Source organism: Polyergus mexicanus, unplaced genomic scaffold (assembly GCF_030449975.1).
Source record: "Polyergus mexicanus isolate NDT 795.1 unplaced genomic scaffold, iyPolMexi1.0 SCAF_14, whole genome shotgun sequence".
Taxonomy (NCBI): domain Eukaryota; kingdom Metazoa; phylum Arthropoda; class Insecta; order Hymenoptera; family Formicidae; genus Polyergus; species Polyergus mexicanus.
The window spans coordinates 6,637,563-6,663,300 of NW_027223334.1; the positions used below are offsets into that span (position 1 = coordinate 6,637,563).

At 37.4% G+C, this 25,738-nt stretch overlaps 1 protein-coding gene across 19 annotated transcripts in view; it reads right to left on the reverse strand.

Moving 5' to 3' along the window:
- Positions 1 to 4,672: 4,672 nt before the first annotated feature.
- The window catches only part of LOC138939392 (protein unc-13 homolog B-like), a 161,152-nt gene continuing 140,086 nt past the window's right edge, over positions 4,673 to 25,738 (reverse strand). For 9 of the 19 annotated variants that reach the window (XM_070307122.1, XM_070307123.1, XM_070307124.1 and 6 more), the window contains 12 exons: positions 20,673 to 20,814; positions 19,865 to 20,311; positions 19,169 to 19,319; positions 17,250 to 17,984; positions 16,949 to 17,170; positions 16,415 to 16,867; positions 16,147 to 16,278; positions 15,827 to 16,052; positions 15,369 to 15,518; positions 13,985 to 14,089; positions 13,693 to 13,855; positions 4,674 to 13,604 (listed from right to left, as the gene is read on the reverse strand). In XM_070307122.1, the coding sequence (XP_070163223.1) occupies positions 13,307 to 13,604; positions 13,693 to 13,855; positions 13,985 to 14,089; positions 15,369 to 15,518; positions 15,827 to 16,052; positions 16,147 to 16,278; positions 16,415 to 16,867; positions 16,949 to 17,170; positions 17,250 to 17,984; positions 19,169 to 19,319; positions 19,865 to 20,311; positions 20,673 to 20,814 (3,224 nt within the window). In that variant the 3' untranslated portion in view covers positions 4,674 to 13,306. Of the gene's footprint in view, positions 13,605 to 13,692; positions 13,856 to 13,984; positions 14,090 to 15,368; positions 15,519 to 15,826; positions 16,053 to 16,146; positions 16,279 to 16,414; positions 16,868 to 16,948; positions 17,171 to 17,249; positions 17,985 to 19,168; positions 19,320 to 19,864; positions 20,312 to 20,672; positions 20,815 to 25,738 lie in introns of all 19 variants that reach the window. The other 10 variants (XM_070307113.1, XM_070307116.1, XM_070307111.1 and 7 more) reach the window with 4 other exon arrangements.

Consider the following 25,738-nt stretch of genomic DNA (forward strand, 5'->3'; position numbering starts at 1 on the left):
AAAATTAACGATTAATTAACTTTTGAAAAACAAGACAAAACTGTATCGCAATGATAAATCTTTATCAAAGCGCTGTATATGCGATTGTTCTGCGATTGGGAGAATCGTGCAAAGTGTCTCGCGATCATCGCGTATTCGACATTCGATTAATCGTAATTAACCGTGTTTTCGCGAATAAGTGTAAGTGGATACAACAAAGAAACAAGAGAGGAAAAAAGAACTCCGGGAAAGCATCAGGCGACAAACGGATCGACGGTATGCGGTAAGTAATTTACATTTGTACTTATTATTTATATTATTTTTAAAATACACATTGCTTGCTCTTTTTCATTTTCTTGATCCATTCTGAATAATATATCATACAATATCATATAATATAACGCATATGTAAAATTTTTCAAATTTTATTTTAAAATATTTAAAAAATATTTATAATAATATATCTTTACAAGATATATATAACAAGATTTTTACGATTAAAATAACATCAAATACGATATAATTCGGATAATTTTTACTTGGATAAAAAAAAATTTTTATCTAATTTTTACATTTGTATTTAACTGAAATTAATAATGTCGCGATTTTTATGTCCATTTCATTCACAAAAATTTTATTAATCAAGTAAAATTATTTCAAAAGTATTAGAAATATAATTAGTTCAAAAATATAAGAAATATAAAAATTTTATAAAAGTTTTTAAATATTTAATAAGAGCACTTTATTTGATATTATTTTCGCGTTTGGTGGACAAATAAGAGCGAGGAATCTTGTTCTTTATTTTCAAAAGACTTGTAGTATTAATTATCTTATTGTTTTAATTACTTATGCTTATATAATAAATTTATATAGAATAGTTTTTAATGTGTATCGATGCGCATTAATGCAACTGAATTTGTAAATTAAAAAATTAATTATCAACTAGAAAAAGCATCTTACAAAAAACGACAGCATGATCCCTCACAGGCTTCTCTCTGGTTACAATAGTTTTCTAGCACCTATTATGAGAAAAATAAACATTAAAAACATTTGAATATGGCGCCTTTTCTGGTTTGCGACAAAGCGAGCAATTCATAGGCTGCGGTCGGAACGACGCTAGAAATGCTTCGAAGCGTTTGATTGACCAATCAGGGCAAAGAGAGTAAAGATTTCTTTATTCTAATTGGTTAATGCAATGCTTCGAAGCATCTCTAGTATCTTCTCGACCGCAGTCATAGTTTATCGTTCCCGCTTTCGCGAAATGTGTAATATATCCAGATTCAGTTGTGTTGCTCGTAATGAGCTTTGAATTTTCGATTACAAGGTTAAAGAGGATCAGAAATTTTTCTACAATAAAGTTATTCATTATTAGTAAAGCGTGTAATGTAATATCGTTGAAAAGTTGTTGCGGGAAAGAAAATATAATTAGAAATTTATATCGCGCTATGACTGGCTTCAGTGGACGGTATACGCGCTTTTAGGTTCGTATATATTTTTTGAGATCGTATCGTTTTTTCTCAGAAAGATCCAAAATTGATACAAGACATAAAATATAGTTTTCGGCCTTGGCGGCGTAAACATTAGCACTCTATTGTTTACTTATTATAGCCTATCCCGGCGACACTCGAACAGTAAGGTAGTAGAGCGCGAGACATTATCAAATTCCTTTTCTAAACGAGGTCGCAACAAGTATCGGAAAATAATTTGATACGATAAATAAAATTAATTATCTTTTATCTTATATATTTTAAATCTTAAATAATACATAATTATATCGCAACGATAAATTTCGAGGCGCGTATTTCGCGTGATATATATTTAACCAAGAGTCGAAGTGATAGGAATCAAAATTGTAATTTATTGTTTTATAGTGATCTTTCTCTTCCTTTATAAGGAATAATTATTTCTTTAAAAATATTTTAAATTATTTTATTAATCTTCATATTATTATATACATCGAATATAAAATTCAATGCCTAACAAATTTTTTGAAATATTAATTATTTTGAGCGCTGCTATAATTTGAATCTTCTATTTGTATGTTACAGATCAACGTAGCAACCTTGATATCTTGAGAGGAGGAGGAGGCCTAGGAAAGGCATCCTGCACCAGCGGAGCAACCTAAGGGTGAGTATTATTATAAATTCCGTATATCCGTATTAATTCGGTTCATTTATTTGAATACTTTAAACGAGAGAGATTCGCACAAAGAGAAAAAATTTTTTATAAAAGTTTCTACTTAAAAAAGATAGTTTTTTTTTTAGAGCTTATAAAATTATTTCATATTTATATATCTGCTTATTATTGCATCGGATATAAAATTCGGTGCGTACAATAATAATTTCTTGAAATATTAATTATTTTAAGTGTTGCTGTAATTTGGATTTTGTATGTTGCAGACAACAGTAGCCTCAAGACCAACAACTCCGCTGTTGCGCATCAGTGTCGGTAAGTGACAAATTTTCATTTAATTTTAGGATAACGGATTTCTAGAAATTGTAGATGTAGATCGTAGCTTGTAGATTATAGATGGATCCGTTATCTTAAAATGGATGGACTAGAATAAATTAGATCACACGCGTAACTTTTGACATTTTTTTACATTAAAGTATATTACAGAAGCAAACTAAAACGTAAATAAAAAAATATAGAAAAACAATTCATTGTCAATTCATTCTTTATCATTCTGTGTGATCAATTATCTATCAATTATTTATTTAATAAAGAATCACTAATTTTATTATTATGTATATAATAATTTATTCTCTTATAACGTACGTTGATTTTATTTTAATATTTTGTAGTCCATCCATCTATATGTAGTGTAGCCTATCAAAAAACTTTGTTTTTACTGATATAAATAATCGATCAATCGAATCATGTATAATGTTTAAAGAGATAAATGAATAATAATAGTATAAAGTAAAAGTATAGTGAAAAATATATAAAAGTAAATGTTTACTTAATTCTATTTTATTATAAATTATATTATAAGAGTAATATTATATATTACAAAAATTTTAATTAATCACAATTTTTAATTAATGATTTGACATCATTAATTAAAAATCAATTGTATCAGTTAAAGTAAAGTTATATTAAAACAACGTACAACAAACGGTCCTAACGACCGTCAACGAGCGTAAAATTACGTTCATGCACCGGATATAATAATTAGTCGGCAACGGAAGGAATTTCTCTCTTTCATTGGCCTTTGATAGAGGTCGAAGTTACATCTCTGGCTAGATGTAGCCATAATAAATATGGCCAGTTTCAACGAAAGGTAAGCCCAACTGGCCCAACGGAAGCAGCATAGTTGATCAATATCGTGGTCAAAAAGCGCAAAAATACACATATTGGGCAGTACATGTGTTTGCGCGTTTCTACGTGCAATAGTACGTAATCAAAAATGCTACCGGGGCATTTTATTAGGGCGTGAGTAGGGCACGCGAGTAAAGCACGCGAGTAGGGCGCACGACAAAGACACACTCCCCAAAATTTCAATAATTCCGAATTCCCGCTGGCTTAGCCAGCAAAAGTAAGGTTGTTAGAATTATTTATTAGGACCATCTTAACTTAAGATAGTCATTTAATTCCTTAAAATTCTTAAGAAAACTAAACAATAGGTTTTTTTTTTTAGGAAAATTAAAAAGTAAAATTTAATTATAAAAAATTTATAGAAAAATTAAAATTATTAATTTCAATTTTTTCGTCCTTTATTTCTTTCACTACATTTTTCAAATTTCTTTTGGCCGAGTATTGTTGAATGCACAGGGAATATTTCGATATACACGAGGCGGAAATTTTATCTCTTGATTTAACCACCTTTTATTTTGACATAAGAAACGTTTATTAATACGCAAGCACTATATTTCTCCATTTATTAAAATACATATAAAAAAAATGTATTCTTATATAAACTGAGTTATTTTTTTCCATCTTCATCTTCACTTAAATTAAATAAGTTGATGAAATAATTCAGAACGCGCGCGTTTGTTTCGTACATGCTCTCTATTCACTTTTATTTTCCAAAATAATTGCGTGAATTTCGCAACGACTTTTATTTTTCAATAAATACATTTCTATCAATGTGGAGCTAAGAAAAAAAAAACTCAGCTATAAGTCATATAACTGACGATCCATACTGGAACAATTCGTGCAAACTACGCGCCACCATTACAGACTTGAATTTGACGGAAGTGAAGGTAATCTCGTTGTAGTAGACCAGAGCCCCGTATATTTCGAAATTCTACTGGATACAGAATAAATTCCGATTTTAATTAGAATTAGTAGTATATTTCAAAACCTGATTATGGAAGTGCAAATAACGGTAACATAGCAAGATGTTTTTTTTTTTAATTCTATAGAATTATCGGTTTAACCGATATAATTAATTTAACTGATTAGATTGATAATTGAATATTTTTATGTTTTTACAGATATATATTTTTATTTTAGAAGTGGATAAAAAAGTCATTATTGCCTTCGGCACAATATTAAAAACATTATCTAGTAATTAAAAAATGAATATCTTTTTATGTATATTGCAAAGGGAAATGGCTAAAATATATTGTTAATTTTTACCTATAATATTATATGCTTACTGTATATATAAAATCTTAATTCATGGATCATTTATATAATAAAAGAAGCAATACTTCCCATTAGATAGCTCTCAGAAATTGTCGACACTAGACATAAAAATATTAAAAGATATAGGCAACATTACATTAAAAAAAAAAAAAAAAAAAAAAATTATTCGGATGGCAAATATATGAGTGAAAAACTGTATTTGTCTTTGAATTTCAAATATGATGTGAAATAGACAGTAAATAGATGGAACGAAATAAATTGAGGAATTGTAGCGAAATATTTGAAATCGTCAAAATTATTTTAATCGATCGAGTGGATGAGACAGTAACGGACATGATTATGTATATATTATATATACATATATGTATATATAATGTATATACACACTTGTAAATATGTATATAATATGTGCAGTCGTATGTGCAATATATTCTGTGATTATACGATCGAGATATGATAATATCTTACACGTGCGTGTGTATACTGTCATGCGAGAAAATTAGATTACAAAGGGCATTACCGTTTGTGGACAACCATTTGCGAACGAACGCTTCGTACGATGTCAACGTGATAATAACGTGACTTATTTATCATGACGATGAGGGTGACGATTGAATGAATAGATTCGCGTCAATGATTTTTTCTCTTGTCCTCCGCCGAATTGGAAATCTCGCGAATAGATAGTAGCGGTGATCGATGTCCGAGGGTCCGGTGCAAAAATTATCTTTGCATCGCGAAATTGCATATATATATAGAGGCAAATGAATAAGAAAAATATATATTCGCAGAAGCAAATAAATAAGGAAAGTACATATATTGTATTACACTTGTACCGTTTTGAGATTGTAATTAGTTTCAGGGTCCGATGTGAAATTGAATTAAACATTTTTACGATTATACACGATGAATATTTCGTAATATTCATTAAATATGTATATTATTTTTTTCCTCATAAAGTTGTGTCTCTATTCATTCACCTCTCGTCTCTTCAATTGCAATTATAAGATACATACATACATACATACATACATACATACATACATACATACATATATATATATATATATATGTATATCATATATAGAATGTTATATTATTCTCGAATAAAGACCAGCAACGAATCACAGTTAGTCAAAGGAATGCTGTACACATGCCGGATTTTCACTCGCATGATTCCGTCACGCTCTGTATATGTATATGTATATGTGCATATGTATACGGCCGTATATTTAATTATGCGCGCGCGAGACTTAAATAATATTTAAACTCTGTTTCTCCGTGTCTTTCTCTTTGATATATAATACGATGATATGGCACATGATGCGATGATTTAACGATAATATAGTTCTAGGTCCTCTGGTCTCTCTCTCTCTCTCTCTCTCTCTCTCTCTCTCTCTCTCTCTCTCTCTCTCTCTCTCTCGCCCCATTCCGTTACAATATTTCCCCCTAATTAATTAATTAATCATTCTTGGATTTAATCCCTTCTATGTAATAACTCTTGCTCTCGTATCATACTTTTCTCAGCTCCGTACATTCAATTATTATTCTTTATATATTTACAAATCCATCGAATAAACATAAATAACAAATAATTGGAACCTTGTGTCCTTATCGCACAGTTAGCGCTGAAAATATGTAAAAGATGTCTTTTAACGTCAACGTTTATGCGAAAGTTAAACAATCGCATTTACACTAAATGCGCGAAATCGGATCTTATTATTGGTCATACGATATTTCAATCTCACATTCGATATTAACATGGAATAGTTAACGAATCGATAAGAGAATCGATATAATTCTTCTTTTCTCTAACATATATATACATATATGTGTATATATATATATATATATACGAAATAAAATTTATAATCCAAAAGAAAGAGATTCATACCTTTAAGTATTTCATTTGCTAACTATAAGCGGCACGCAGTACTATATATACAGGATGGGCCCAAACGTTCCGGCCAAATTTTGAGATTTTATAGGATATTTTATTTTGAACAAAAAGTTTCCTATATAAACGTGGGTCGAAAAATGCTTCCTTAAAAAGTTAGCGCCGAAAAACCTCTGAGAGAGAAATCACGGTTATTTTATATATGTTTATAAATATCTGGAAAAATGCGTTTTTTAACAAATAGTGCCCAAACGAAAATTGTGGAAAATTAAATTATTGTGAAATGACCAACAAACATTAAAAATTAGCTAAGACCATAACAGTATAAATGAAGAGTCTTTTTAAAATGCTCCACCATCGATAGTCGAGAAAACATTTTTTTGTACATTTGGTTATCTCAAAAGCTATGGAAGGTACTACAATCATTTTGATTTCATTTGAAAGATAATTTAATTCTCTAACAATTTTTGTTTCAGTACTTTTTGTTAAAAAACGCATACTTTCCCAAATATTTGTAAAAATTAGAGGTGCAATGAATAGTATACTGGATCGAATACCGTAGACTATTCAAAAACAATGCAGCATGTTTTTGAATAAATACATCTCTCGCATAAATACATTATGTAAAAATAAATGTGTTTTATTCAATTTAATTTAATTTAATTTAATTTTATATAAATAAATAAATTAGATACTTGAGCATATTAAAACTACGCATCCACGGCTGAGATGGCAACAGTCTATTAAGCTACTATTTCTTTCCGGTTTTACATTTAAAACTATTCGGCTGAATAGTAGACTAATATTCGGTGTCCGGCCGAACATTGCCAAATAGGCAGAGTACCGAATAGTTACTTAACATTCGTCGCGCACACAAATCTAGTAAAAATGTATAAAGTAACCGTGATTTCAGAGATTTTTGAGCGTAAACTTTTTAAGGAAACATTTTTCGATCCACGTTTATAGGAAATTTTTTCTTCAGAATTAAATTTCCTATAAAATCTCAAAATCTGACCGGAACGTTTGGCCCCATCCTGTATATATATATACAAGGTTAAATTTCAAATATAACAGGCCGAATATTTCGATAACTAAATTAAATATCCGAGGTCCGGTTTTTTTACACGTTCATTCAAAGTCCAATTCTTTTTATCAAAATTTATCCGCCTCTCGAAACAACACGATTAAAAAAAAAAAAAAAAACCTCGATACTTCATTTAGTTATCGAAATATTCGGCCTGTTATGTTTGAAATTTTACATCCTGAATAGTGAATGCGATACATTCTTAACATGAGGCGAGTTGTGCATATGAATCTCTATCTCTAATCAAAAGATGCAATTGATGCAAGTTGATGTCCTCCGTGATCATGTCTTGCTATGCATTGATGTCACTAGGATTGTCAGGATTTCGAAAGACAGCGCGTTTGTCCGAATCGTTCGATACGACGATTTAAATCAAGCGAATTGATTAACAATATCGGAACAATGTCGTCGTTATCGGTTTATCGTCATTCGCGATAATGATGACGATGATGATAATGATGATGATTCGCTTTTGGGATGAAAAATGTAACAATGACGTGTGCATTCGGAATTTCGATTGTGCGAATGGAGTCACACAAGTGCAATTCCGCCCATATGCATGTGTGTCCACATGTTTTGCATGTATCGTTTGTAGTATTATATACATATGTATGCATCCAATTTGCTGGAAAGCAATTCGTAAATGAGCGAATAAACGAAACATATGCGTTACTAAAGAGAGATTCGCTTCTCTCGCAATAAATAGATATTTTTTGTGTTGAATGTGCGTGTTTCATACTCGGATACGCAATTGCTTTTACGCGATCATCTTTTAAACCCGTGACCTGCATAGTGGCGATATGTCCTTGAAATCTCTCTCCTTTTTATCCTCCTTTTCTTTCTTTCTTTTCGTTTTTCTTTCCTCGAAAAATTGTCTCGACAATAAGCGCTCTCCGTGGGACGACAAAGTTGCTCCTCCCTTTGTAATTACCTAATAATTGGCGCAGAAGTTATGCATCGCGCGAGTGCATCGTCTCCTCGCGCGTTTCTACTCTTAGTACGCTTTTACTTACGAAACACAAACATCTCCCGTCTTGTTTTAAATATTTATTAGGTACATTACACAAATACGTGTCATACGATTTTCAAGTATAGTATTGTCAACAGTTGTGTATATCTTTTTTTTCTCCATAGTTTTTTTTTTTTCTTATGCGATTTCTCTTCATCCCCCTATTAACGTCTCACTTGCAGCCGTTTCTGGTCTTGATTCATCTCGATTCGATCGGACGCAAAAGTTTGCGGCAATTAGAAGCTCATCCCTTCAACACAAATAAAAAATAATCGAAGTATTTAATCTCGCTTCATTGAAGCTTCTTTGAATTTCCTTTGTCACACTCATGACACTAATGATTCATCTTGGATATTTTGAGACAAGATGTAATCTCACTGAAAATATCATTTGTAAAATTCAGAGTGTCTTGCATTGTAATTTGGAGAATGGAGAATGATACATATGTATATAATAATGAAAAATAGATTTTAGGAAGGAAAAGGCAAGAAAAATCTGTAAAAAATTTTGTTAGGAGATATATATTAAATTTTCGATTCATATGATATAAACTATTAAATATGAAATATTAAATATGTCATTTAAATTATAAAACCGTTAAATATATAATACATGTCATTTTCCTAAAGCTTTGCTCGCAGGAGCGAGTTCTTGAAATGTCTGAAGTATTTTTTTCACGTCACTGTTATATTTTATCGGTTATTGAATTTCGAAGTTGAGATTAAAAGCATTACTATCGTTACATGCACTGCATACTTTTGCGTCCGTTATTTTTTTATATATCCGTATCTCCTTGCGGCTGATGAAATTGTTGCAGTTTGTTAACGCGATATAGGGTATCACGGGTTCCGCGCACCCCATATCTACGAACACTCCGATCAATTTCGTGTATTTTTCCTTAACAAAAAGCGTCAAGGTAGCGATAACTTTTGAACTGTAAGACGATAAAAAGTCTAAGAATTTCAATAAACGGCGGAGCCTTAAATTTTATTCAATTCGAAGTGAATTTTACTTTCACAGCATTTTTATTCGAGAGGCTTAAGATGTATTTGACATTAGAAAGTCGTGGAAAAGGATCAAACTTTCGCTAAGGAGAAATCAATTGCGAATTGGTCACAGGATCGGTAGATGCAAGGAAGTGGAGGCGAGTCTGGATCGCATATTCTATATACGTACGTGGTATATACATATATATCTCTTTTTGTCTTGCGTTACCATCCCGACGACATTCCTCGGATGATTACAGAGAATAGAAACATGGGAATGTGTTTAATTAAAGAAGAAGAATACTGCTGCTATGTTTGGGATCGGTGTAATGACGTAATCGTATCTATCTTTCTTTATGCCTGTCCAGAGTTTCTGTACAATTTCCTTGTTCCGCGTATGCGGACTTCATCTCCCTCGTACGTGTGTATGTTTTTTTTTGTGCGTGTACGGTGCGTGTAGCGTGTTTGTAGTGTCCTCTTTAAGGGTTAATTATCACAGAATACACGAGATATTTTCATTTAAGCTTACAAGAGATATATTAATCGAAGCGGAGAGTAGGAGGAAAAATTAGCGATCGATCCCGTCGACGATCGCGTCGACGGATCTACGATCGAGATTATTTTTTCGATCAATCTGATCGAACGAGATATTGTCCGGACGTATTCGTCGACGAGATCGATCTGGATGCCGAATTCGCCAGCCCTTCTGTATTCAATAATGTACTTAGTTAGGCAGCGGAGAAAATAGACACTTTTACAAATGAAGATAGTGGCGAGGTCGCGGATTCGTGTTTTTCTTTCCTGCTTGAATTTACGACAACGTCGGCGACAGATGCAGATGCAGGTGCTTTCTTCAAATCGATCATGAGATTGAAGTTGAAACGTTCTAGCAAGATTCTAATATGATTCTAGATGTCTTGTATGATTGACGGAGAATATTTTGAAATATTATATCAATGACCCGATAGAATCTATATATCTCCCATCATTCGTTTTTAAATTTAAACTTAACAAATACAAATGATTAATCTATAATTAATTAATATTAATTTATTTTTCTTAACTTTAATATTAATTCTTTCACGAAAGTTCTCAAAGAGGTAGGTCACATCACTGTTGCATAAGATCCTTCAATTCATGGTGCGATGTTTCGACGTACACACTCAAATTCGGAAAGCATCTGCAGCTGAGATATATGTATGTGTGTATGTATGTGTGTGTGTGTGTGTGTGTGTGCGTGCGTGTGTGTGTGTGTGTGTAGGTATTGATCGGACGTTCATTCTTTTAAGTGTTGTACTCGATTCATTCTTTCTTTGCCGATCCGAAAATCCCGCGCTCGCAGCTACATCAGCAGTTTAGACACTATACACAATACGTAAGTATAATCTAGACGTACTACGTAGTAGAAACTTTTGAATATAGCGTAATCTCTCCGGAGTTGTGTTGTATCTGCCCGGCTCAGCACGGGCTGGGCGATGATCGGATTCATCGGATACGAGATCGCATGCATTTGTGTTTCTCTCACGGAGGGATTCGACCAAAGCTTCGTACGATCGCAAATTATCGCGAAGAAGGCCGCGATCGTTTTCGAGAGGACGCCCCTTCGCCCGATATGAATTTCTCAATAAGAGAAATCGGCGGAGACGATAAAAAAATCGTGCGTACACGAATTCCTACGAACAGGCGAACGTTCGCTATGTACAAGTATAATAGTACGAGACAAGAAGACGTACAGAAGATGAAGCTAATAGCTGTAATAGGAATAGTATAGCAGTTTTAACGTCCAATCTCGATATATGATATTTCGAGAGAGACGTGTAAGAAGCAGCGATCGCTTAGAGACAGAATCGAGAGCTACGGTATGATTACTTTGCGCGCACTACGAGTAGCATCGATTCAAGATTCACGAATATAGATCTCGCGGAGAGATGTCAGGTTTTATCCAAGTCAGTGTTACCCTTGAGCAATACCGGAAATAATCAATTACTCGGATAACAGCCCTGAAATATCCTCGAGTATCGACAGTACTAATTACAGGGTGTAAAGTTTAAAAGCTTTAGAATTCGCACGCTCGCCGGTCCGTAGAAGGTGAATTCGTTTTCGAAATCCGAGTAGCCGGGTATATCCGGGATTCTTATCCTCTCTGTTACGTTGATACACACAAACGATTGTTGGAGACGCGAGTGGTGGTATCGATCTAACGCGTGTATCGATCGTTGCGTGTGCGTCTTACCGTTCGCTCGGTCTGGTATCGTCACGCGCTTACGTAACTCTCGAAGCTTTCGGACGAATCTCGACATCATCATTCGCAACAGCGGCAATAACATCAGCAACAGTCAGACGATCCATCTCTGGTATAATCTTATACGAATAAGAACGTTACTTTACAATTATAATGTCTTACTAACTTTTTTTTTTTTTTGTTTTTATTACTAACGGCACGTCGCTGAGTCACGTCACAGGACGTGCCTATTTGGTCGTACGCAATGCTACATTTAAACTGTATATTTAGAAAAACCTTTTTTTTTCGTCAACAATGTTTTCACGTATCTACAGTAAACTCGTCTTCCCGAACAAACGGCCTAGAAACGACGCGGTCGTATCGCGAGCGCGTGTATGTGTGTATGTACGTGTGTGTATTATGAATTTCGTATTAATTATTTGCGATCCTCCTTGTTCTGCATATATCCGTTTAGCATCCGTTTTAGCACGCGTAACCGCGTGGCGATCAGGGATCCTGCACGCGCTGGAAACCCGCTCTATTCGTCTCCTCTTCGTCTTCTCCTATATCGAGAGGTCAGTCTTTCGGCGAACGGCGACGCGTCCGATCGAGAGAGAGAGTAACATCGCGTTTTGCGCGAAACACCGTATTTCAGTCTCTTTCGCGGTGTTTCAATCTCTCTCGTCTCCTATTTTATTACGCATTACGAATATTACCAAATATATTGCATACTGGCAGCACTATTTTCACGTTTCGCCTTTCCTCGTCTCGCGAACACTCTTCTTCTTCTTCGTCTCTCTCCCTTCCTCCCTTTCTTCCCTGCGTCTCATCTGCGGTTCACTCGCGCGAAGAAGAGAGAGAGATGTGTCTCCTGTCTTACATAATATTAAAGCGTCTCTCGTCATTGTCGTCGTCGCTGTCGATCTCTGTTTTTTCTCGATTATTTTTTAATTTTTCGTAAATCTGGGTGGGAGAAATTCTTTTCTTCTTTTATTCCTTATTGTACGTCGGACGAACGCCGAGACACGCGGGATTGTTGACCTAGCTCGGGATCTGTGGAGGGTGGTTCCCGGTGCTCATCTCGTCGCTGTCCAAGGACGGGGTTAAAGCTCTGTATATATATATATTTGTGTGTGTGTGTGTATGTATGTGTATATGTGTGTGTAAAACGTAAAAAAGGGAGAGAAATATCAAACTCGACCAAGCTCTGCGAGGAAAACCGGAGGGAGGAAGTTCGCATCCTGCTGCCTAGGATCGTTCCTCCCTGGTATTGTATCTCGCAGCGAAGAAGGGCGGAAGGGTTCAGGCGATCGTTTTCGTCATGTAAATTGCGCGAATTCTCTCTCTCTCTCTCTCTCTCTCTCTCGCGAAATTAGTCGTGAAAGATTTCGTTCGCTCGTGGCACCATAGGCATCGAATATGCTAACCCCCTTTGGACGGCCTCCTCCTCCTCCTTCTTCTCCTCCTCTTCGGGCTCTTTCCAAGCTCGAAGTACTCGAGTCGCTTCGCAGTCGGCTTATCAACGCGGCGTCGCATCTCCTCAGGTAGGATTCGGCAGCGGTGTCTCCTGCCTGATATCGCTCTTGAGCTTCACAAACTCCTTGGCGATCTCGTCGTTGTTGCGTTGCGAGAGAATACGCAGGATCGTCCAACCGGTCTCGTCCATCTGGATGCGCTTGCCGAGCGACAGCCAACACGCGCACGAACCCTCCTCGACGATATCTTTGAGCTGCATTACCGCGACGCCGACGAGTCTATCCTCTCTCGCGAAGCAATAATCTTTCACGCAAATATGCAGCTCGTAAAAGTCCAGCTGTTGCTGCTCATTACCGATCATGCTAAAAATAAAGGCGAGATAAGTGTCAATGGAAGTTCGTCAACAAAAATTTTAATAACTGTCTAAAAGTTGAATATTGCGTCACTTACAAGTCGAAGCTTTCGTTGAATTGCGGTGACCAATTATTGCTCTTCGATTTTGTCGACTGTTTCCTCTTTTTGCCAGTGAGATGCGGGCCGATCAGATTCACCTCAACGTACGGTCTGAACATACCTGTCGCCAATTGCCACTTCAAATCGTTCGCGGCAACAACTAAAAGTACAATCAATTTTACTTTAATTATATCGTCGATGAATTAAAAAATAAATTATCAATATGCATTATCGTTTGCCAAATGCACATAGAATTGCTTTTACAAATTTTACGGGATCGTAAGCGTACCTTTGACGGTGACTTTCTGTTCTCCCGTTCCCGGATGTGTGAAAAGATCCACCTGGATGCTCACCTCGCCCACCGAACCCTCGTCCGAACCGGCGGTATCTGGAACTTAAAAAAATCGCAGTCAGAATTTAAGTTCGAGTACGATACACCTCCCCCCCCCCCCGTTAAGCTAGAATATGCATCTAGATACTACGCGGACTTCGTCTGATTCTATCTGATGCTACGGTTTGATGAGACTAAGGCTAAGAGTCTAATCTCGATTTGCTATTTCTAGAGCAGATTACATGCTCTGATAATAAGCAGCTTGGGTATTTGTTGATTCTCGTCAGTTTAATTATCAGAGAAGACGAAGTCAGCCTGAGCGAAGTTTTCGTGCGTCCATCACACGGTGTGTGATAAACTTTTAAATGATTTCATCGATTCTGCATCGAAAACAAATCATTTTTAGTGTTCGGAGAATTTCAGCTCGAAAGATTTAGTGCGTATCCCGAGTCGAAAATTTTCTTCTACTTTCGATCTCAATTTTCAATTTATCATTTACTTTGATATTTTAAGCAGCATGGTCACTTTTTTTTAAACAATTTAGTTTTGTCAGAAGTTTTTTTTTTCTTTTAAATCTTTAAATGGGAAACTGTTAGTTTATTGCTTTTTAAAGATATAAAGTAGAAAAATTCAATTCCTATATAAATTACACCTATCGAAATCCCTATAAATATGAGAAAATTGATATTGAAAATAGGGGTAAAATTTCGATTCGGGATGATACAGGTGTCCATGATGTGAGCGATCGATCCTTTCTTCGGGAGAGTATTTGTTCCTTCGAATCCTTATTGTAAAAATAAAATGATATGGGCAATAGGCAATGACGTTCGTAAGAAAATCAGTGTACAGTGATCAAGTGGTCATATGGTAGATTTTCCTTCATATATGTGTGTATGTATGTGTCCAAAGCCTTGTGTTGAAAAAAAAAACATAAGATCGAAAGAGAAACATTTTGTGGATCGCTAAAGTTCTCAGTAGTAGTAGCAGCAAGAGTGGCGGCAGTAGCAGCAGCGGCAGTGATAACAGCACAGCTTCCTAACACAGCCATCGAGACATCAAGACGTCCTTGGAATGTTTCATTTTTTTTTTTTTTGAGCTAACGAATAAAATTGATATAAATGTAAAATTTTCAATTCACAATCAAACGTCGCGAGACACTATCAAAAAGTTATTTTTATTCGCGATTAAATGGATATTTTAAAGATGAGTAGATAAAAGTGTGGATATCGAAGGACATAAATCACATCACGAAAGACGTCTCGGCGTAACGATCGATTTACTACGTCCTAAAAATTTTTTTCCGACACTTCCTGCGACCTACTAAGGTCTGCTCTGTTGGTACCTTGTCGGCTTTCTCGACGAAGAGAGGGCTTGCTCTGCCGAAGGGGTTCCTCGAGGCTTTCCATACCCTCGGCTCCTTCCCCTTCGTCAGCTCTCTCGCTGCTCATCGAACGCTGACGCTGACGTAGCGTTGACGCATTGTTGAGCGGCACTGTTCCCGACAATTTTCATTACGTCGTAATGTGAGTGTAGAAACGCCGATATATATATATATATATATATATATATATATATATATATATCGATTCTTTACGCGTTGATCGCGCGACAGATCGTGTAATGTAACGTGTCATTAGAATATATCGTTTGTGTTGTCTGTTTCGTGAGTGTTCCTGATCATTTCTTATCGCGATTGCGAAGAAATAATCACAATATAGGAAGAAACACATGTAAAAATAATAATGGTATTATTACGGCTTATAAATTTCTTATGCAAACTATAAACTCGGAGTGATGTACCTTGATTGATTTGCGAAGTGACGAAGGTTTTAATGAGAGTGTCCGTTGTTTGCGTGTACAAACTCAGCGCGTAACGGAGGCTCTGTAGTTCTGGCGATTTCTCCAAGAATGTCTTCTTCAAGCCGTTACCACCGGCGTGGAAGTACTGTTTTATCGTGTCCAGAGCGACGTCGAGAACCGCGCATTGCTTCGGCGAAAGATTCTTCTCCACTTCCTTGGAGATATCCTGGAGAGACAAGGATGGTTAACAATAATCGCAACGCAACTTTTTCCATAAATTTAATATAGATATATATATATAATTTATTTATTTTTATTACCATAACTCCACTAAGAGCATTTTTCACATCGGGTTTCCCGGCCATGTGATTCTTAAACAGCTTCGACATATCTTCTATCTTAGCGTTCGCAGCGAGATTTTTAGCATTATCTGTCAAATTCTTAAACATCATCTGCAAGAGACAAGAATTATAAACCGTAAAAACACTTTATGAACCGTAATTAATATTTTATATCTGTAATAATATTTGATTTAATTATAACTATAATATAAAATTTTAAAACTTAATCATAACGCGATCAACATACACTCTTATCCGTCATAGGTGGCAAAACGACGGTCTTCTCTAAAATCCTCATGACTATCTTCCACAGTTCTTTCAACAGTCTCTTTAATACCGTCTTCTCGCACGACTCGGCGTACAGAGATAGACTGCCGTCGAGTAGAACCATGAGCGGCCTCAAAACCTCGTCAGCCTCTGCAGTTACGTTGTTTCTTTGAGCTGGTTGTGACAAAGTTACCTGCCCTCCGCCTTTGATAGCCAACAAAAGATCTCCCAACTCTCTGACAGAAGCTGTTATTCGCGGCTCCAAACTGTTCGCGAAGAGCATGGCCAGATCGTCCAGCGCGCCATTCAGCTGTTGTTGCAATTCCTTCAATATGTTCGCCGCGTCTTCCTCAAGCTTGTCGCCGCCCATCGACTCGAACATCTTCTCTAACTGCACCCGGAGTTGCTGAATGTTGTTCATCAGAATGCATGCCTGCGGAATAAAGCCGATTTATAGTTAAATCGACCCGTGCTACGTAAATTTCTACAGATTGTATCACTTTTGGAAACATACGATTCGTTCCTCCTTCAGATGACTGGGGAATTCTTTTTTCACTATATCCGCGTAGGCCACCAGAACCTTGACGATGGTCTTCGCGAATCTCTTCATGTACCTCTTCCAGATCTCCGGATCTGGACACTCGAGTTTCGATACTACGTCGAAGCACTGCGTTAGTTGCGTAAAAACGTCGACGACGGAGACACTGAAGAGCACGTGTTCGCTGCTCTTTTGGAACTGTAAAGGAAATTGGGGAACCAGTTAAAGAACGTTTCTATGGGGACAATGTCAAGATTAGTGCGAATATATCACTTACGCCTTCCTTTTTATCTCTACTAAAGGCACCGTGGAGATATTCTAACGAGACATCGTCGTTCTCGTTAAGCCATTGCATGACGAAGGGCTCGAACCAGGCCGGGTATTCCGGCACGGCGCCCTTGTATGGTGGCACGTCCTTGACGTAATTGGCGTGCAGCCACTTGACCTTGAAGTGCAGATTCATATAAGCCGAGGACTTGCACAGTCTATGCTGCTCGTGCTCCTCCAGAGCGTACTTCATGTCCACCGCAAACAGAGACCACATTGTGGCCGCCGACAGTTGACCGATGTTGAGCTCCTGAGGGAATTGATTCAACACGGGCGCATAGCTGTTCTTGTCCTCCTCGATCACCGAGACTATTAAAGCGATCAGCTTGTGCCAGAAGTCGAGCGAGTCCAGCCGCGGCCCGTGATCGTCCGAGTCCCTCTTCGCCTCGTTCGGGTCCGCCTGGAACTCCCGGTTGTACAGGTCGTAACAGTTCTCGAAGAGGAACTGATAGGTCGATCGCAGGCACGCCTTCACGCAGTCCTTGACAACGGTGCTGGCCCGCGGCGGACTCGACAGTTCCTGGACTTTCATACGGAAGAACGTGATACTCGTCAGCAGATCCACGGTGCTCTTTAAATCCATTAGTTTTTCTTGGCTTGAGGCCGGGAAGTTGTTCCTATACATTGATAGGTCGATCCTGAGAGAGTTGTGCAGCTGATCCAGTAGCTTGACGAATTTCTCTTTCTACAACGAAAAAGAGAATCCTTTTAATAGGCGCTTCTTTAATTAGTGTAATGTAGTGGCAATAATTTTTCTTTTCCTCGGATAAATACGTCGACGTTGACTTCCTTTTTTACATTTTATCCCGACAGTTATCTTTATTAATACGAGAATATATATACGTATTTCGTTAGGAAGTTCTCTCGTCGAGTTTGAGCTATCTCAGTCCGAATATTTTCAGCCGTGGCGAGTTTCTTCGGACGTAAAAAATTCTGCCGTAATATTTTCGAAAGGGAGAACATCATGCATAATTCAGGAACATAAAAAACACTCGTGCACTTCCGGAATTAAGAGATACTTGAATTTAAATTTCGTACGAAATTTTGGTTCACATATTGTTCGCTGTTTTACAAAGACCGAAAGAATGTCGATTTATAGGTATACATATATAGAGATAGTCCGCGAAAGAAATTTCCATATTCTCTGGCACACTGGAAAAATTTATTTAGCCAGTCTTGACTGTTACTCACAATCAGTAAAATTCATATGGAAAAAAAACAGAATGAAGTCAAGGAAAATCTTAATTGAAATCTTAATTAATTAACGCGTATATGGTCTTTTTTCGTAATTTTTCCCTAAGAAAGTAGATTAGTAGAGAGAAAGAGAGCAATAAAACAGAAAATGCGATCATAAACACGCCACAATCTTGAAACTTTAATCCGGCTACGGATTTCTAACGTGAAGATTTCTTAAATTCTATGAAAATATTTAAATTTTCTTGTTCGCTTGGATTTTATTATTCTTACAATTTATAACAAAAATCGAATTACTAATTCTTTTGGAAGAGGAATCTATTCTAATCGGCTAAATGCCCAATTTTGCCAAGAGATTCAAATTTTATTCGAAGCGATTCGACGGGTATATGTCGTTTAATCCCTTTTGGAAAGTTCGCAGAGTAATTATTTGAATATTCGCGTCAGCTGATTCCTCACTTCCTGACCCGATGAAAACGTAATTGATAGAGGTGGAAAGAGATATTCGTGTCCTTGCCCAAAACGCGCGACCGTCTAACAAAGATACGAGAAGCAACTCGGAATAACGGATAGCGCTGGTTGACAGGAAATTGCAAGAGCGTTTCTCGTTATTTGCAGCCCGAGCAATCGCCGTCCCTCACTTTTCTATCTACCATACTCGATCTCGGCACTCACCCCGAAGTTACTGGCGGCGAATCTATCACTGGCCGACACGGCCGGACTAGCGGTCGTGTGGGCGTAGTACGCGTTTATGTTTGCCAGGAGAGTCGACATAACGGCCGGCACGCCTGGACACAGGTACTTGGTTGAGAGGCAGTGGAAGTGCCTGGAAAATACGAGATCGGTTCACGATATGGAAGCAGGATTGCATTGAAAAATCGAAGCTACGATAATTACCTCAGAGCAATTATTGCCTGTATTTTAATTTCAATTAAATTATAAATAATTATTTAATATAACATTAAAAAATTACCTCTCCAAGAGAAGGTTAAAACAGATGCCTGTGTGTCGGAAAAATTGTTATACAAGAAAATTTAATGTATTCTTAATGTCGCGTGTAATGTATTATTTTATTGCACTATTGCAATAGCGATTAAATTAAAAATATTCAAAATCTTGTGCTTTAGTTTCGAACCAATAATTAAAAATCACTGCCTATTTTAATCTCAAGTAAATTGTATAATTTTAATTATTATTCCGATTCTTTCGCTTATATTTTTAATCTCGACTTTAATAAAGAGAATAAAAATTGTTCGCGTTCTCGATATTCAAATTTTTCGTTTGAAAAATATTTCGAGCTGATAACAAAATCCTTGATGTATGTATGAAAATATTAATTATCGCGGCGAATAAATTTTTAACGGCACTCACGTCATCGCCTGGTAGATACTCTCGATGCCGTAGCGCATGGCGAACTCGTCAACGAGCTCCTCGCCGGGAGGATCGAAATAGACCTTCCAGGCATCGTCGCCCTTCGCCTGTGGCAGAGTCACCATGCCGCCGTTCTCCTCGCACAGACTGTGGAAGAGATTCTCGTGCAGGCAGGTGTATTGTACGTGATAAGGTGCCACCTTCTCCTCGCCCTTGATCTCGACGCTGATATGCAGCCGAATCGCGCCCGACACCGCGCTTTTGTCCGTCCTTTTCTCCAGATTGTACCAAACGTCCATCTCGCCACTGAGTGTCCGGACCTCGATGATGGTCTGCCCAAGGAAGTCGTCGCTCTCCCTCGTCAACTTTTGCCTCAGCTTCGACTTCAGATCGTTGTCTTCGTCCCACACTCGGACTTTGATCCGATCAGACGAATTGTGGCATTCGCTGCGAACAGCGATTTGTGTGGTTTTTATAACGCTAATATAATCTTCGCTCGCTTTACTTTGTGTTCTTTAATTTGTATCTCTTCGAAAATGAAGGAATTTTTTTTTTCTTTTTTCCCCGGATATTTAATTTACTAATGAAAATGTCGTCATATGTACGACTAGCGATCTTATCTTTAAGGTCTTTCGTTTTCAGCAACTAAATTTCAGTAAACAATGTAGATATACATATATAATGATGTACGTACGAAGAGAATGTGACAATCGACGTGACGCGAAAATTTACAGAAGAATTCACAGTAAGATTGCAGAAGATCACGCATTCCGCGAGCGTAGCAGAGAAACTTGTTAAAATTACTTACAAGTAGAACTTCTCGTGCCATACTGGATTCAATTCTCGAGGCATGGTCCTCGTACGTTTCTTCACTTTGCCAACTTGGACCGTTACGTAGGGATCGGATGTGCCGCTCTTATCTTTGGCGATTAATCCCTGGGCGCTGATCACTATATGAACGCGGGGAAAGAATACGATTAGATTATTGCTTATTAAACTGCAGTGCCTAGAATTCGCGAGAAATTTTTTTTTAATTGCGGAAACGCGCGAATTTCCAATTTTGCGGTATATATAATGCGATTAATATGAGACAATCGAATGAAAACATTAGGATCGAAGTTTGCCAGCTGGCCACTATCCAAGAACGCGGCTGCGAAGGGTTAATCCAATAAAGCTAACACAGAATTCCGGAACATCTGTTCGCATCGCTTTACAAAAAAAAAAAAAAAAAAAAAAAAAAAAAAAAAAAAAAAAAAATTGTCAACAACGTAACTTCGTATTTCCATCTGTAATGGAATAAATGTCGTAACGGAATCACGTCAGATGTGCATATAATTTCCGTATATCTTTATGGAACTACATCTCTTTTCCGTGCAATCGTAAAAAAAAGATCGTATTAAAAATAAAAAATAAATCGCAACAGCGATAAAAGTGTCGTATAAGGCTCTAAAATTCGAGATACGAGGCGAAATTCGCGGAGAAACGGCCGACTCGCGTACTTATAAAGAGTACCGTCGATAAACGAGCCAGGATTACGATCTATCCTGCGGGCTCGTCATATCGTTCGTCGACGGGAGATCGTCGTTCCGGATCGAGTCGACGGAATACCAGGATGATCGGCCACAAACTCGCGGTTACGACTCTCGAAATCCGGGGCCGAGCGCATCGCCATACGCGATGTAATGAAATTTTACTGTCTCGTCCCGATTCTGATTTAGCTGCGCGTATTTTATTGTATATACAGACGTCCTCCATCAGCGTTACTACTACACACCTTTATTCGCCTCGACGGTTTCGCGTTTATTATTTACGATATATAATTCGCGGACACACATTCATTATTATTCATATTATTCATTTTTGTTATTATTTATTAATATTATTTAATAATTTCCGAAAAATTCTTTAATAATTACAGTTTTTTTTTTTTTACGAAAAAAGTAAAAATTTGTATTTTTCCTTGTATTTTTAACGATATATAGAAATTTACGAATTATTACGATTTTTCGTCATCGCTGATATAATTTTTCCAGCATTTATGGATAATGGACAGCAGGTCATCTGGAAGAAATTTTTTTTTCAGACGTTTCATATTCATCTATTCGCACGTGCTGGCTAAATGAATAAATATGACTCTGCTTTATGTAGAAATTTAATTAAAAACGTGGATAGTTTAAAAAACGCAGCTATAGTCCCGCAGGGCCTTTATTTCGAAATATTCAAAGAATTGAAAAAGGTCTATGCATCCATTGTATCTTCTTCATTAAATCGCTCAGTATCTTTTGCAGAACTTTTCAGACTCATAATTAAAATGCTCGACATTACTTCGTAAAAGGAAGAAAAACTTGCGATGAACTAAAATTGTTTGAGAGCAAAAATATACGTACATATGAATAACAAATCAATGAAAGTATAGACAACGAGTCTTACGATCGACGTTTATCGCAAAATAACGTGGGAGATATTATCTTTATTTTCAATTCGAGTCATTATAAATAATTATATACACATCGTGTAAAGATACATGCAAAGCCTCAACATTTATCTGGACTGGACACTCGATATCCTTCATAGACAGCCATTTTAAAAGCGTGCAGAAGCTCGGCGTGAATTATGTACATATATATATATATATGTATATGTATATACGTACAATTACATATAGACGTATGTATTGCAGATATAAAAGGAATATTCATAAAACAAATAAAGATATATATATATAGGTGTTTGTGGTATATCACATGTATTAATTATACGTGCTCCGATTTGAATCGACGGAGAGACAGACATGCCCATGCTACTAACTCTTTGCGATTTGCATCGCCGAATGCAGCGGGGACGATCGCCGATGCTCCCTGTCCCCTCGATGAATGTCGATTTCATACCTAATCTCGTTAATCATCGAGTCATCGCCACAATCCACTTGAGAGATGTCGAGTGTCTCGGCGCATATATAAACGCGTCTGGGTGTCTGTATGTCTGTGTGTTGTAATTTGCGCAACAGAACTTTACGCTCTGTGGTCATGCACAATACGTGCACTCCACCCCGTCTGACAGACGGGGGGACGCCGCAACCTCATTAATTTAATAGGTGCGCACTGCGAAAATTATATATCGTATATTAATCGAATAAATATGTTTATACATGTTTTACACGTCATCGTGTCGCAATCGGTTTGTGATGTTTGACCCCTTGTAATAAAAAACCATCGCACATTTAATTTTTATATGTATATCGAAAACGGTCAAGGATATAATGCGTCTTGAGTTATGATCCGATTGCGAAAAAAAGGAAACGTCACATCGGCGTAGTATTGTATCAGCTGACCGCGATACGATACGGAATATCGCACTTGTCATCGGCATCGAACGAATATAATTTCTCGTTCGCGTGTGCGTTACGAGGTTGATCGTTATCAACGCGCGTATCGATTTTACGTGTTGAACGACATACAAGGCGAATCCAATCTCGTGTGAAACGCGTTAATTTGACGCGTACATTCGCAGCCGCGAGCTACATTAATTTTTAATCGATCACACTGCGGCGACGCGTATTCTTTGCGCTGATTATGCGCTCGTGTATCGCGCCGAGATATCGCGCCCTTTTTATTATCATCTCTTTCGCTAGGGAAGAAATTCTCTCCCGCGGGGATACGCGAGCTTTTTTTCCCTTTTCGCCTTCGTTCTTCGCAATCTCTGCGGCGATATCTCTATAGATCGTAGACATTTTAATTCGCGCCCAGTGAGTCAAGAGATTTGATTACTGGGGCGGAAGACGGAAGTGGCGCTGACTGTTATACCAGCTGTTCTATCTCTTTCACCACAATTTCGCGCCCTCGTTCGTCGACTTCCTAAGAGCGCTCGTTCAAAATCAGATTATTCTCAAAATCGCGTATGTTGAAGCGTTGAGGAAAACTAGCATTCCATAAAAGGAGATTGAACGATCCAGTTCCATCTCTCGGCGTATTAAAATTCACTTTTATTCATTCCAACAATTGAAAGTAGTGCTTGATTTCTACGAAGTTCGAATGTACATTCAAGTTCCGTAAAATCGTGTTGTTCCTTTTTCCTTGATATAATCTTTTATTAAAATAAAAATTGCAAGATACGATTAATCAAGCAATGATCGATTGACAACGGCGATTTATAATATCTGAGGTAACTTCAACATTCAAAAAACGTTTCAATTTTCTCTCTCTTGCTCCTTTTCTGATTATTTAAAATCCCTCTGCTCGAGTAATCAAGAGCGGGCGGGAGTATATAAAGGCGCGAGGAAGGAAACGCTCGCGATGGAGGGAATAAAATGGTCGGGAAAGAGAAGACGTCACGTTTAAGGCAGACCATCCCGCTGATTTTCTTTTTTTTTATGCTATGTGTCCTATTTACTTATCTCCGTTTCACCGGGACGACCGTAGCCTCCCTTTTACGTACCTCCGACCTCCTTTTTTTTTTCTTTTTTTCGCCACTTCCGCCGTTAGCGGCAGACTAGGAGAGCGCCGCTGGATATTCCGGCAGCTTTTGAAAGGCAAAAAAGTTTCGTTGCAACTCGCTATACTGACTCTGTTTATCGACTTCCCTTGGTCGGAATGCGCTCTGCGCGAAAATATTGCTCGTTCATCTTTCCAGCTGATCGTAAATAATGAAGTGCCTTTCTCTCTTGGCGTTCATCCGTCTCTTGCATTACGTTAAGCGCGCGAAATGCAATTTATAAATTGCACGTGACTCGTTTAAGGTTCGTGTTTCTTTTTCTTGTCTGTACAATTTTTCGTTCAGCTTCGATTAACGCGAGAAGAAATATCGGAATATACACATATTATGATGTTTTATTATCGAAATTTTAGATGTTATGTGAATGATAATAAGATATATAAAGTATCTCTGTACTCAAAATGTTAGCGTCTATATTCGAGGCTTTCAGTTATTTAAGACAATCAAGTTGTCAAGAGTTTCGCACGTAAGTTTCTCTAACTCAAGACACGAAACACTGTGAATCTGTGTAGCGGGAGTACGGTTGACGCGCGTCTCCAAGAGAGAACAGCCATTCGCAGATTTCACTACCGCCAGCACTTTTGTGAGAACGACGAAAGGAAAAAACTGGAATCCCATGGGATCTCTTCTTTTCATCAAATTCCTTTATTCTCTCGCGTTCTCCGACGTGACGTCCAGAATCGTATTTCGACTGTATCCTTATTATTGGCTGCGATCCACGTCAATCCGGATACGTTGGCATATTTCGTTTTGCATGCTTAAAATATTAGATAAGCGTGTTGAGAGAGGATCGCGGTAATATCTCCTCGCGATGAAGCGATAGAATAGTATCATGTCCCCACGACGAGAACCCTTCAGTATTTCTTGGTTAATAAGAAATATCCTCTTGTTCTCGATTGTATTCTTTTATACAGTTTCCGAGATAGATAAAAAAATACACGTATTCATACAGCGCGACGTGAATGGGCCGCGGAGGCTGAGAACAGCTATCCCGCGCTTGTCTGTACGTTGAACTATCGATCTCCTCCGAGAAAGAGCGCATACCTTACATATGCAGTTTGCGGCGTTCTCATCTGCCACGTCGTTCGCGGCGATGCACCGCGATTCCAATCTCAAACGGGAAAGTGTAATTCCCTACGACATACGCGCTATCCCCGTAACATCGTGCAATGTTATTACACGCCTCGGCGTTTGGCATTTTTATTGACGTTACAGCGTAACGGCAACGGGAACGATCTGATAAAAATCGTGACAATTAAAATTCGCCGCTGTCAAACGTAACGCGCCTTGCATGATCGGAAGTAACTTTCAGTTCCCGGTGACGAGGACGGTGCACATATATGTATATGACATAATTCACCGTTCGATTCGACACAACGCCAT